Source organism: Pundamilia nyererei, unplaced genomic scaffold (genome assembly GCF_000239375.1).
Source record: "Pundamilia nyererei isolate P.nyererei 1_Seehausen unplaced genomic scaffold, PunNye1.0 scaffold00017, whole genome shotgun sequence".
NCBI lineage: Eukaryota > Metazoa > Chordata > Actinopteri > Cichliformes > Cichlidae > Pundamilia > Pundamilia nyererei.
Genome location: NW_005187418.1, coordinates 2,786,509 through 2,801,643, shown reverse-complemented (window position 1 = coordinate 2,801,643; position 15,135 = coordinate 2,786,509). Strand labels below are relative to the sequence as shown.

General features: G+C 41.6%; 1 protein-coding gene across 1 annotated transcript in view; it reads right to left on the bottom strand.

The window, feature by feature from the left end:
* Positions 1–15,135, bottom strand: part of LOC102214383 (thyroid hormone receptor alpha-B) — a 158,572-nt gene that overhangs the window by 15,151 nt on the left and 128,286 nt on the right. Inside the window, exons 5-8 of the mRNA XM_005725832.1 lie at positions 9,732–9,793; positions 4,754–4,854; positions 3,805–3,952; positions 3,368–3,573 (exon numbers count right to left, since the gene is read on the bottom strand). Coding sequence (XP_005725889.1) covers positions 3,368–3,573; positions 3,805–3,952; positions 4,754–4,854; positions 9,732–9,793 — 517 coding nt within the window. The remainder of the gene's footprint in view (positions 1–3,367; positions 3,574–3,804; positions 3,953–4,753; positions 4,855–9,731; positions 9,794–15,135) is intronic.

The following is a 15,135-nucleotide window of genomic DNA, read 5'->3' as shown; positions in this document are numbered from 1 at the left end:
CAATTTGTTCGTGTGGGTTGCAGCTGGTTTCTACACATATACGCGAGGTACTCATGTATCCCCCCCATATTCTTTATTTGTTCTGTGCCTGTATCTGATCTGTACCTGATATACAGTATGCAGCGTAACAATGAAACTAGCGTTCCAACATACTGAATTTCTTCTCTTCTCTCAGGAAAACACTGCAGTTTAAGTGAGGAGGGTCATCCCTCAGTGCATCAGGCATCATTTGCATGCTGAAGTACAGTGTATGAGAAGAAGTGTGATTGCTGCTGTTTTAAAGTAGTAGTCCTCATAGGGCAGAATGGGCTCATCCTGGTTGGCTTAGCATTTAAATTTAGATATTGAGGGTTAAGTGACTCCAGCGCCCCGTTAGTGGGTGAATGCTGTGTGAAATGGAACAGTTGATCCTTTAGAGGAACCAAGCTCAGGGTTACTGTGCTGAGCTTTAAATTCTGCTTGGTGCAAGACCTGTCCGTAACATAAAGCGCTTTAATTTTAAGTGCTGTTAAAAATATGTTTAACCCTAATTTTAACACCAACTCTGACCTTCCACCTGCTCACTGTAGCCTTCAACCAAGTCATGAGTCATGAGGAAGTGGTGACAGGACAAAGCTATGCAGCTATGTGAGTACGTTCTCATCACATCCATCCACTGCCTTCTGCAATAAGCAGGCCACAAATGCTTTGAAACCCTCTCCACCTCGGTGGGATAGAATTTTTTAAATACAGCGCCTTGATTTGGACGTGACACATCATCTCATTCTGCTGCAAAGCTGTTGACAGGCACTTAAAACTGTGTAAGTATCTCCGATAAGCCTGAGCCAAAACATAAGGTCAGAGTCTGTGTTTATGCGTGACAGGGGAGCTTGATACAGACGGGGACACCCAGGCGGGGCTGTCCAGGATGAATCTGAGCACTAACACATGCAGGAGAGCAGTGTGTGAGAGACACACACAATGCCTGCCAACTTGCAGATGAGCGCTAATGACTGAGGATTTGCCTTGGCTGAGATAAGAAAGGATCTTACGGAAAGCAGATGGGCAAAACAGAAAGGAAAGCGAGGGGAGATGCCGAGGGACAGTGAGAGAGAAAACAAAGAAATGAAGACAAGCGTGAGATTAAAGTGGAAACGAAAAGTTGAGGTGAAAACTATGTGGAGAATTATGTCTGCGTTAAGAACCCAGAAGATTTGAATGAATAAAACTCACAACTCTGGAGGGAACTGAGGAATAAAGGCACAGACGAGGTGAGAAAAATAGAAAAAGACCGGGGAATACACAGCGATAAAGACATGTGAGTGACTGCATGTTTGTTGGAAAACACTAAAATAGAGCTACAGAATTTTATTGTGTGAAATAGATTGTGGTGGTTGTGTTTATTGGGTATTTTCAACCTATATTTAGTGCTTTAAACAGATTTAAAATGACCTTAATGTGACTTAAACTTGTTTCGGCTGTAATGGCCTTTCTATTCTTCTCCCCTCACCCTGCCCCTCCCTGAGCCTGGCTCTGTCAGAGGTTTCTTCCTGTTAAAAATGAGTTTTTCCTCCCTATTGTTGCGATTTGGGGGCTGTATACATAAAGCTGAATTGAACTGAATCCATCCAAAGGAACTTGTTAGAGTACTATAAGTGCAGTTATTATTGATGTGTCCCCTGCAACAACCCACACCGGTGAAAGAAGGAGATGACTTGAAAGAAATATTATAACATTAGTCAGGTGGGAATGCTTCTGTCAGGAGTGGTTCTCTTTTTATTTCTGCAATGGGTATTTTTTACTCCCAAAATATGAATATAAATTAAAAGTTCATATAAGCCTCAAATCTTTTGGGGTAAATGTAATTATCCCTGCCACTGTCAAACACACATATTCACACATGCACAGAGAGCTTCTCTGGTTCTGTGTATGCAGGCAGGTTAAGAAATATGGGTGTGATGGCTTCTATAAAAGCTTGGGTATCTTTGAAATCATCCCAAAATTAAGATGCATGCAATATATTTTTAATATGAACTTTTTCAAAATGAGGAAAAATCTGAAGTGGAAAGGTTGATAAATCAAAAATACTAAATAAGATAATTTGAGTGGCCTAAAGACCAGTTGATGACAGCCTGTCAACCATTGGTTGCTAGGGAAAAATGACTATTCTTCAACCACCGCTCAAACCTAAAGTGACTGTGGCAATCCATTACTTTGAGACCAAAACAATCGCAAAGAGGTATGTGGCGTAGTGCTTTCTGATTTCACCCAGTGGTTGCTGGACGTTGCTGGCAGTTGCTGTGAAACTGACAGCTAAGACCCCAGTGAACAGGTCTAGAGACTGGCTGGCGAGACCCCGGCAACCTCCGAGTATTCCATAAATGGAACACTGATGAGTATTGTTTGCTGCTGCTAGGTGAAATTTGTTGCAAAGGTGTGTACAGTGCTGCACTTTGAGCCTCCTTGCTGTGGTTGCTAGCAGACTGCCACAGTCACTCATAGTTTACATGAAAGACAATGCCTTGTCTATAAGAACTCGCCAACTAAGTGGTTATGAAAGTGTGAAAATTTGACACAAATCAGAAGTGCAGATTGTTTGCCTTCAAAAGAAAGAATTTTCAAAATAAAAGACCCTCTGATAATCTGCTTCGGATGTCTCTCACCTGTATTCCTGATGTAAAGAGTTCTCAGATAAGTTTTGCAAATGAAGTAATGCAAAAAAACCAAACAAAACAAAAGATTTTTTTTAAAGGAGCAATTTTATGCTGTTAAAAGGCTGCTGTACTCCTTTGTTCCTTGCCCCACAGTTTCTGTATGTGTGCAGCTACTATGGATCCTTTATATTGAAAGACAATGAATTGTACTTTTGCCACAGCGTATATCTGTAGCTCAGCGTGCTGGATTTCAGAAAGGACAACCTTTACATCATGCCGTAATCACCTTGAACTTACAAGTGAAACTGACACAAACAACATCAATAAGTGTCTGTGAGCTCCACCTCAGTCACTGCAAGCTAATCACAGTCCCCCAACACTGTTTGTGAAGCCCGCTGAGGAAGGCAATTAAGCCAGCTTCAAAACAGCAATGGCTAGGTTTTAGTTCGGCTAAGGCTGTCACTGAGTAAAATTAATGAGCTTGTTGCTGTTTATGTTGTCGGAGAAGCAGCTTTTTTCTAAGGTAATGGTGAAACCTAACAAGCTACTTTTTTCAGTAGATAATCTTGTAATGTAAGAAGTCGCCTTAAATAGAAATGACAGCAATGAAAAATCCCAGCTGAGGTAACCCTAAGCTATCACTTAAATATGCTGGAAAAACAGTGCGGCAACAATGTAGAAAAGAAAATGCACAATCACAATTGGCTGTGTATCACTGTGCCGTAGCTTCTCACCAGGAATTTGCGCTTCTGCTTCCACTGTGCGCCCTGAGCATTGGTGTGACGATGGGCTTCCGTCACCAAGCGGATCAGCTCCCACTCGGCCCCCGTGGGCTCCGGACGGGTCTGGAGGGATTTTACCATCTCCTCCTTCTTACGCCGCTCCCTGTTCTCCTCAATCAGGCGCCGTTTAGCCACCCGTTTTGAGTCATCCAGTACCACTGGAGGGAAAAGGAGGTGGGAAGAGGAGGAGGAAGAAATTAGAAAAAAAAGGCAGGCACACTATTTGTATATCACCTGAAATTTGTTTGCATATATATAAAGTTGCAGCTCCAGCTGTGAAATATTAGGTCCCCGTGCTGTTTAGTCTTACTACCTCTTGAATGTTTATTAAAAAAATAAACAAGTGACATCAATTCATTTTCGTTTTATATTTTTGTGCGTGCACTCACAGTCCATGGCCATGCCCACAGCAATGCACTTCTTGAAGCGGCACAGCTGGCACTGGTTGCGGGTGATCTTGTCGATGATGCAGCAACCATCGTACTTACAGGAGTAGGCCGGGTGGAGGTTCTTCTGAATGGTCCTACGAAAAAAACCCTGGAGGTAGACAGAGCAGGCAGACGTGGATGTGACACAGATGGAGAAATACGAGCACAGTAAAAGCCCTGAAAACATTTTGCATCCAGCCGCAGCCGCTGCTGGCGGGAAGGGAGACATTTTAATTACCGCTGCTGCGTCTTTACTGTGAAATTTATGTGTTTAATGCAAAATTTGATTAAACGTATTGTCAGCCCCACTTGCTACTAAATCTGAGGCAATTTCTGTGAAAGCTACGCGGCGGCCCAACGATCTACGCACAAGACAAACAAACTGTAGATGGAAATGTGAAAGGAGATTTAATATTATGCTTGTATTATTAGATCTAAAGCATTCTTTTGACAGGCGTAGATACTTCTACATACCGAAGGGAAGTGAGCATGAAATATTTACCATAAATCAGATTTATTTGAAAAAAACAAAAGGAAAAAAAGTCTTTCCCCCCCCCAATGCTGCCCAATAACTGAGACATCAAATGCATCATTGCCAGCAACGCTCAATCCCTTCAGTGACGCCTAAATATAAAATGATAAACAAACACATGAGCAAAAGGAAGCAAAGCAGTCTGATCACACAGCACACTGACAGCGAGGAAGACAAATGACACACGGCTCAGAGATGAAGTGACAGCAATATGTGTATGACCTCGGTGCATGGCTGTTCACTATAAAGAGTGTGCGCGTGCACGGCTGTGAGTCGTGTGTCTTGGCACTTGACCTCGAAGGCATTAAATTAAGTTTTCCTGCAGCCATTATGCGGGTTATGAACCTGCTGTGTGCTTCTCTGGGTTTGTGTGTGTACCTTGCAGCCCTCGCAGGTAATGCAGCGGTAGTGGTAACCCGTGGCCTTGTCGCCACACACCACACATGGCTCATCCTTTTCGAGGTAGCTGGGAATGTACCCTGAAAGAGAAAGAACCAATGAAAAGACAGATCGTGTGTTTCTCACCGATGCTGTGGGCGAGCATCTATAAAACAATTACATCCTACCACGGCAGAAGTACTTCATCATCGTCGTCCTTACCTTTTTGTGCTACTGTACATCACTGTGAATTCAAACCTCTGAATAAGAAAGTAAAAGCACACTTGGAGACCTTGGAAGGAACACAACAGTAGTGTTCGAGTTTTTCACTGTGATGCCTGAATAAAAAAAAATCGTCTGTTTCTTCACATCATTTAGCCTGCAGGGTAATGCAGTCAGTACCTTTCTAATAGGGACAAGTGCTAATAATTCAAATAGGGCCACTAGACTATACCCACACAGTTTCTGTGGTGAACAGCACCGCTACGCAGCCTGTGGCACCTTTAAAGTGGTCAATGTGAGTTCACTTTCCAGCATCATATTTTTAGTTTTAGACTTTACTAGTGTACTTTTGCATGATTTACATAATAAAAAACTAAGTTACTTATGTTACTGTGACCTTTGAAGCCAAACGGTTTTAGCGCTCGTCTCTTTAAAGCTCCCCTCCTAGTAAACTGTAATGGTTTAACCTTTCTGCAGCCATGCAGACGAGCACATCAGTGCACTGTGACACCGCTGTGTGGTTACAGAGGCAGCAGAGCTCACAATCAACCCCACTTACCCTCTGGTGCTACAGTAAATGTGGCTGGAGTTGAAATACTTCTTTTTACACTGGCATATGATAATGCTCTGAGGAGAGCATGTAAGAAGTGAACCCCCATTTGTAATTAGTCTTTAATTAGCAAACAGGATATTCAACAAGGTTTCCAAGTAACTAATAGGGTTAGACTGGGAGGAAGCTGTATTACATGAATTACTTTGGAAAGTCCTGCAAACTTTGTTTTGAACTAAAACAAGAAAAAAGTACTATGCATATTTTCCTACTTCAGTCATTCCTTTAAGTTGTGTACTGACACAAAGCTACTCAAATTACTGTGGTCACACAATTAAACACACAAGAGCTTTACTGTTTGGTTTGATCCTAACCGAGCTGAGGTTCTCACAGCAGATACTACAGCGCCAGCTCATCTAAAGTGACAGTATTTGGATTGTTCTCTTTCTGTCCTATTTCACAGTCGTTCCTCTGCTTTAAACTCAGAAAAGGCACAGTTTGTTCTTTTTTCCATACTGCGAGACCAAAAAAGCAAGCAAGGAGACACAGGAAATAGCAGATTTGCAGACATTTCATGTGATATTTACAGTAGCTATGAAGTTGGGAGGGGCGGAGACGATGCACTACAAGTTGCAAAAAAATTCAGTGTGGGTGTTTTAAGTGCAGCCCCACACAAATCTCTGCACTTTGCACATACACGCACTGTGTGTGAGGATCGGGGTGTTGAGATTGTGATCTATCACACAGTATCACCAAGGAAGCGTCTGATTGGTCCCAAATTCATTCTGCAGCACGACAAAGACCCCAATCATAAAGAAAGAAGACTAAAGGTTCGCGCAACAGATGGTTCGGTCCCCACAGAGTTTCAGATTACATTAGGAGACGGGAGCGAATCCACAGAAGAACTGTGGCAAGCTCTCGGTGATTCAAAGAAAACAAAAGCTAAAAAAACGGTGATGTTAAAGGCAAAGTACACAATAAGTATTGATTTAATGTAGTTTTACTTTTTCTATTGATTATATTTCTATTAAAAAAAATGATATAGAAAATCTAATGAGGGATATCTTTGAAAGCCTGCTTTTCTTTATTTTTAGCGGTTAAAAATGGATCCAGTGATATACGCTTTTGTGTGTCTGTGTGCGTACACCAAGGCGTGGTGAGAGCAGTGACTGGCAGTGTCAGTTGGGCTCTGCCTTTTTGGCTCGGTTACAGATTTTAGAGGAGGAGGGGGAAGGCAAGAAGCGGATGGTGGGAAGAAGAGAAAAAAGACAAAAGAGAGAGAAGAGCACTTGCCAAAGGCACAAAAGTGACAGTTTTCCAAACTGAGGAGCACTCGGCTTCCTTTCTTTCTGTCAAATAAAAAAAAAAAAAAAAAAAAAGATAAGAAGAACTTATCTAAAAAGAGAAAAAGAAAGAAAAGTAGTAAAAGGGAGGTGAGCCAGAGAAATGACAAAAGGTCAGATGGGAGAATGCAGGAGGGGAAAGAGGTTTAAAAAGGAGTCAGAAGAACCAGAGAACCATCACATAAGATAAAATGTGAGCCCCGCTGTGTTGGCAGGGCAGGCAGCAGCAGGCGGATCCCCGAGCCGCTGCTGTGGCTGTGTTTGGAAGCCAAGCCCAAAATCAATACCGCTGCAGCTCTCTGGCTCTGGCTGCCGGCCCCTCCCAGACGGGCCACCAGCAAAACGCAGGAAAAGGAAGGAGATTTTTCAAGTGTGGCTGAGTCAAGATAAATATTTTGTCTCCGCAAGTTTCCCACCATAACACTTGCCGTTTTTGTTTTATCAAAGTGTGCGTGCATGTGAGAGTATGTCTGTGTGTGTGAGTGAAATCGGGTGGGGAGGGGCGTTTGAATCCCTGAAGGAGTCTCGGGATTGTTTCTTAGAGGTCCTTACATGACAACATCCAAGCGAGGTGACATTTGAAACTGTAAACACTGATGACACCGGAGGACAATACTACACCGATAGCTGGAGTTGAATCAACAGCTATTACGCAAAGCTAAGTGCAGCTGTGTTTATTGTCCCTTCCCTGAATGCCACTTAAAATCTATTGCTGTAAATGGATTAAATGCTGTGTTTATGTACCGCTGAAAGGGCCCGAGAAGAATTGATCAAACTACCAATTATGGCAAACGTGGCAAAAATCGTTTTGGTCAATGCGCTTTTGTCTGGTGCTTTTTGTTTTAAACAGCCTTCTTTTAAGCGGTGGACGTCCTTGAACTTTTAATAAATGAATTAAGTTAAAATGAAACCAAAATAGCGGTGGGCACAGGGTTGCTCTGTCAGAGGAGGCTTTATTTTTGCCTGGGAACATAATCCTGCAGGGGCAAAAGCCAGTTTCTGGTTCCTTTACAGAAGATGTGAAAATGCAGACAAAGGGAGCGACAAGAAACTGAGGTGGCAGAAGGCTTGTGCACTTTGAGAGAACGGAAAATAGAGTAATGTGCAAAGGAAAAAAGAGAAGCAGTGCATCCAAAATCCTTGCATTCGCTCCTGCTTATCCTTGTCAGGGTCGCGGGGGGCGCTTGAGCCTATCCCAGCTGTCTTAGGGTGAGAGGCAGGGTACACCCTGGATAGGTTGCCAGTCTGTCGCAGGGCTAACACAGAGACAGAGACAAACAATCGCACTCACATTCACTCCCCTATTCACACCTATAGGCAATTTAGTGTTTCCAATTAACCTATCCCCACTATGTCTCTGGATTGTGGGAGGAAGCCGGAGCACCCGGAGAGAACCCACGCAAACACAGGGAGAACATGCAAACTCCACATAGAAAGACCCCGGCCTGATGGTGGAATTGAACTCAGGCAACAGTGCTAACATCCATGCCACTGTGCTTGCCCTGCATCCAAAATTGAAAACCTAAAATGTTTGATGCACATATTACCAGTAATGCCAGTAATCCAAAAACCTCAGTCTTCAGTCTGCAGTCAAAGCTCGTACAAGTTTTTGGTTTAAAGGATGCAACAGTTTGTAACATCATCACAGCCCTGTAAGCACTTATCCTGGCATTTTGGGTGCTCTGGACTTCTCTGCAATCTTCTACCGATTGATTAAAAACAAAGAAACTTTTTCAAGCTGTTTCAGCTTTTCCTTGGTGTAATCTGAGAAGTTCTGAACTCCTGCACATATAACTGACTTGATTGTACACTTCTGTGTCCAGCCTGGAGAACTGGAAGGGGCACGACAAGCTGAAATTACACCAAATGTGCCATATGGATAATAAGGACATGAATGGCTCATTAGCGATTCATGCAAAGCTACTCTTGTAAAGTAGCTCTACTGTAAATCTACTATCTATCAAGATGATTTGGTTACCTAGGCTTAGATTATTGGCTTCATTATTAACATATTATAATCGTCTATATTTATGCTAGTCGCCTATTAATGCACTGTATGGACACAACACAATGATATTATGGTTGTTAAGGTATCCATTCACTTGCTGAGGGTTGGTCCACTCTCAGAGGAAAATTCTGACAGTGTATATAATTGAATCTCAGACAACCATGCCCCTAAGACAGACATACTGTCATACTTTCCCAGTTCAAATGAACCATGGCAGGTAAAGCATGGCACAAGCAGCCATGCAGGGAGGAAGCCTGCTGGGAGGGGAAACATTTGGACTTAGCCTTGGGAGATATATTTTATTAAATCAGCTATCCTGTAGACTTGGATTTTTATGCTGGTGTTCCTCCCACTCTATCGCTCCCAATCTCTCACCTCCCTTCCTCACTCGCTTCTTCCAGCTCAGGGGATTTGGAGCTGTCACTCTGACAATGAACTGCATCCAACATGAAAACAGACAAAGCAGAAGGCTTTCGTTTATTGATGACAGGTGCCAAGATGTTTTACTTCTTCTCTTTGCTCTTGACAAATTGAAAGTGTAATGTACACGCGGCAGGAATCAATCTTGTGCTTAACTTCTTTGCAGTCACTCACTCAGTGCTTGGGTACACTGTGGCGAGACTGAGAGTCCTTTTTTATAAAGCAAAAAAGATTCAGAGAATCCAAAAATATATCAAACACCTCCAAACCAAAGTGCTGGAAAAGCAATTTTCAAAATGAATGGTTACCTATATTTGGAGACTGTTTGTTCTCTAAAGTAAAGGGGTACATCTGAAGACGTCAGGCATATTTCAGGTAAGAGAAGTGCTTTTTTCTTAGGTGCCACTCCAGAGAGTCAATCCATCAGGCACTCACCAGTCATGCTCTTCACCGAACATTGGCTGTTCTTCCTCTTCCTTTTTGGGCCATTGAGCCACCTGAGAAATAACAAAGGGACAAAGAGAGACAAGCAAAGAGGAACAATCAACGCCTGTAAATATACAACACTTATTTCTGTAAAGCTGTATGTATGTAGGTCATAAAGAAAATATATAGCCAGGTATGCCAAACACATCACAGTCTGAGCTGAATCAGACAAATCACATCTGGAGGGGGTTTGGCTCACACTGACATCACATTGCAGGCAGGTGTCTGGTTGTTCAGCCAGACAGATTATGTGCCCTCAATTGTGATTTTTCAAATTGCACATCAAAGAACTGCAGACAAATGCTTTCTCTGCGAATGGAAAATAAGTAGATCTGATACAATAGCACCGTTTCCCTTTATGCCAACAAAACCAATCAGCAGTGTGGCCACATCGTGAGGGGAAGCCAGCAGATATATTATGTTCCATCCAGTGGTTACTGATTATAAATACAGGTAAGTTCTGTTATATGTTTTTAGATGACAGATGGTAGCTTTGAGCTTGCATTTTGGCAAACACATGGTCAGCACTTCTGTTTATAGAGATTTGTCAGCTTCAAAATCAAGCTAATGAGAATCAATACCAGATGGAAATATCATTTTCCAAGTAATCCAAGTAAAGTCTCCACGTTAATATCAGGTATAAATGGGCTCCAGGACAGATCTATAAACAACAGATCGAGTGACTAAGAGATAATGTAATCTGTATAATTCATGCTAAACCATATATGGAAAGTAAACTGGCTTCTCTATTTGTGTAAACCTTCTCCCTATATCCATTTACCAGCCAAGCATCTGGTACTCAAATCACGTAGAGATATAGGAGCATGATTTGCTACCATAAATTTTAATTTTCAGTTGTAACTGAGCTCTCTAGACCAAAAGTTAAGTCATAAAGTTTATGTCAAAGAAAAAGGCAGCTTTACTTGCAGCAAATTGATGCATTTTGGCAGTAAAAGCTGAAAGTGCTCCCAAACTGAATCCAAGTAGCAGGAAAAAGTCTTTGTGGGGAATACTAGTAAGGTCCCCAAAACCACGCCAATTACGAGAGCGCTCATGGGGAAACCCCACAACAGCAGCCGAAAGACAAGAACTGCAAAGAGTGTAGGTGTCAACCATGCAGCCAAAAGCAACACGCATTCACAGCAAGGATGTGCACACACACACACCTGAAGCCACGCTGACACATGTGGAAGGCATGTAAAGCGCAGATGGGAGCTGGCTGCTTGCAGGAGAGTTATGAAAGCAGAGAGAGGTTAGGTAAGGGGGGTTATGAAAAGCGAGTACAGTATGGGCCGGAGTCAGCGAGTGCTCCCTGCAAGTCTGGGATGTGTTTAGAATCCCAAGAGTCCAGCTCTTTGCTCTCTAACAGCCTCCGGCTCTCCTCCCACACCAGGACCCTTTAACGCCAGCTCCAGGAGAGGGAGCAGGACTCCATTACAACCATAAATAAACTGAGCTCCAACTCTGCTGGACTCTAGGTCACAACACACAAGCCTCTGAGTTAAATTTGCTCTGTGACAGAGATGTATAAGAGTGTACTCTTTATTAATGGGTGAAAGGATCCTTCCTCTGCTGCTACATTTTAATCTTATGAAAGGAGTTTTTAACGAGAGAGTCGCTGCCTTTCTAATGACATAACCGGGTTCAAATGGCGGTCACGGCAAGCCGTCCCTGATTAGCTACTGCAATAAGACATCCAAAAGACAGGCATCTAGAGAGATGGATAATTTAATAATTTAAATACTCTTAACTTAAGCATATGAGTGGATTTGAATAGTAAACTTAAAATGGGACTGAACTTCCTAACTCAAGTTGACAAATCATCCCTTTATTAAGTAAAGTTCATGCAAGCTGTTGCCCTGTTAGCCATCAACAACAAATAAATAAAAGGTAGGTTAGTCTCCTCCAGACTGTACATGAATAAAGGAGCGTTAGCCACTGTGAAGGTCAGCCATTGTTTGCATACTTGAATTCAGAAGTCTCAACTTTAGCTTATTGCTGTTGCCATCTTGGTCTCTAAAGCCACAATTGGACAATAGTGTAAGCTCCAACTTACCTAATACTAGTAGTGAATTCACATTTTTACACCCAGCACACTTTCAAGAACGCGAGAAAATAAGTGTCATCTTAATCAAAAAAATCATAACACGCTTTTCTATTTTCTAGCCTTTTTGTAAAACAGTAAATCTGAAAACTCACGAATAGCAACAATATTTGTGAACTGTTGCATGAAATAAATCCAAAAAAGCATCAACATGGACAGTTCAGTGGCTTGATGAGCTTTAAAATCTAGCTGATGCATTTAATAAAGAATAGCTTTAAGCTTGATATAATTTGAACAAATGACTTGCAAAAATATTCAACCGCCATCCAGACTCCATGAACTGTATGGAGGAAGTTAGCGTTTTAACATGAGAGCGTGGCTTCTGGAGCCTTCTTGCTTTATGAAGCGATAAACTCTCTTAACCTAAATGAACAGAAAACAGAGGTGATTGTGTTTGGTCCCTGTGACCACTGCGACTTTGGCCCCTTAGAAATGTTTAAAAAAAAAAAAAACCTCCGCGAGGAACCTAGGAGTGATTTTTGACTCCAATGTAACGTTTGATAAACAGATCAATGCTGTAATCAAGTTTTTTTTCATCTTTGGCTACTTGCTAAAGTGAAGCCATTTCTCTTTTTTAGAGACTTTGAGAGAGCTATCCATGCCTTCATTTCATCTCGCCTCGACTATTGTAATAGTCTTTACTCTGCTGTTAGCCTGTCATCAGTTAGCCGTCTGCAGTTGCTCCAAAACACTGCAGCACTGTTACTAAGTGGCACACGCAAGCGAGAACACATATCTCCCATACTGGCATCATTACACTGTCTGCCAGTTAGTTTTCAAATTAATTTTAAGATTTTATTATTTGTTTTTAAGGCGTTGCATGGGTTAGCACCCTCATTCCTTTCCAATCTTTTAAATTGGTACACTCCTGCAAAATCACTGAGGTCTGCAGATTAATTGCTCCTGGCTGTCCCGAGGTCCAGATTCAAGTACAGAGGAGATCGGGACTTTGGTGCAACTGCTCCTAAATTGTGGAACAAATTGCCCCCTCACATCAGGACCTCCCCAACACTGGACACTTTCAAAACCCGTCTGAAAACCCACTTTTACTCCCTGGCTTTTAAATCAGAATGAGTTTGTATTACTTTTATTGATCTTATGTTTTACTCAAATCTTCTAATTTGATGATTGTTTTTCTTAACTTTTATCATGTCTCCCTATGTTTTTATCTCTTTTGATTATCTTAATTGTACAGCACCTTGGCCAACAGTTGTTGCTTTAAATGTGCCATATAAGTAAATTTGACTTTGACTTTGATAAAGCGCTATACTGCCATGATTGCAGCTCTCAGTATGTCTTGTTTACACAAAGACAAAACAAAAAAGTTCTACACTAAATGAGCTCCAGTCATGTTACTCATTGCTTAATGTTTCTGTGGCTATATTGCACATTTTTCTTCTCTGCTCTCTTGGTCAAAAAAACAACAACACACGTCTGATAAACAACATGTTTTATGTTACTGCTTCTAAATGAGACACAGGCTTTTCTTTTCTCCTGTAAGAGAGCATGTTTTTGTGTTTCACACCAGCAAACATTGTCTCCAACTGGGAAACATAACAATATAATTACCTGTCAGGCTCACGAGTTGCTATAATTGTGCATGAATGCCGGCTCAAACTGCCCTTCATATTTTAAACTGGTTTTAATTATAGCAGTGTCTTGTTCTCAGCTATGGTTCCCTTTTGCACTTTTCAGAATACAAATGTGTATTATACTGGGCTCTTGAACAGCCTGTTGAATTAAGGCTTGATTTATCATGACTGTTGGGTATCTTCTTTAGTGGATTTCAGTGGTCAAAAGCACGGTATAATGTTACTGGCACTGACAACTGTCTCCATTTCTAGCAGTCATGCTGCTCACCTGTGAAGCAACACTTCTACATACAACAACAAATTGATGCAATATGCATATTTTACAAAGTAATACCTAAAGAAATCCGAGAGCCTTTGAACACGGCTGTTGTTTTTCATTCACTTTGTGGGCAAACATGTCAGTTAAAGTGCCAGTAGGATGCGAAAAAAAAAGAATTAAAGCTGTCACAGCAGCAGAAAGATGCGATGGGGTTTTCACTCAATGCCACTCAAAGGTAAATATCTCTCCCTCTGCCAACTGGCTCCAACATCACTCCACGGAGCTGCTGGAGGCGACAACCATCAGACTGTCAGCTATGTGACAGCTCAGTCTTCCAGTGCAGCAGCATGTTGGTGCAGATGGGAACATCAGCAAACGGGATGACATCAGATACTCATTAATCAGGTCTCTGTCTATAGGACTATACTTCTATACTATACTTCTATACTACACTAAACACTATCCTATACCTCTGCATTTCTGTACAGAGAGTTTGCACAAACCCTAAGATGCCGCAACACAAGCTAAGCTCGGCAACGTGAGCTCTGATGAATGATGCAACAAATGGCAGAGTAATGACTAGTGATTCACTGAAAATTATAACAAAATAATAACAAAAACACAGAAACAACAGCTCTTTCTGACCAATTTTAACTAGTGACAGGAAAAAAGGAAATACTTTTCCCTAGCAACCGGTGGTTGCCAGGTGGTTGCTAACTGGTCTCTAGGCCTTTGTGACCAGAGCAGCCAGCTAGCCTTAGCTAGCTAACGTGGACCACTTGAAAAACAGCGAGAAGATGAGGATCAACAGCAGCCGCAAGTGCAGAGAAACAAACTTTGTATTAAATCAAAATAAGAATTACGTAACCAACAGAGTGAGTTTCTACAAATATGCAAGAGAGGTTTTTAGCCACAGTAAAAAGCATGCTATTAGCATCAGCTAAAGCCATGATAAAATAGGCTATAACCCACTTTAACTTCAAATGTAGTCATGATGTCACATCCACATTGTGGTACCACAACTTAGAACTTATTACCAGATGGCAATGCCTAAAATCAAGGCTTTAATATGGGAATCCAGAAGCTAATGGGTCATAATACATTGCCTATCTCTGCCTTTTATATACAGTCTATGCAGTAACCTCAGAGGTGTTCTTTGTTCAAAGAGCTCTCATTAAAAAAAGACAGACATTGTGACGAGTGACCCTGAAAAATAAAATAGCTGTATAATACATAACATAATGGCATAAAATGACTGTATTTAAAAAAGTGGTTTAGTCTGAAAGCTTTTACGGCTGTTTAGATTCACAGTGGCATGTTGCATCTTCATCTGTTATGATGTTTTGTTGCTACAAACAAACAGAAAAGTAGATTTGGGTTTTTTTTTTTAATATATAT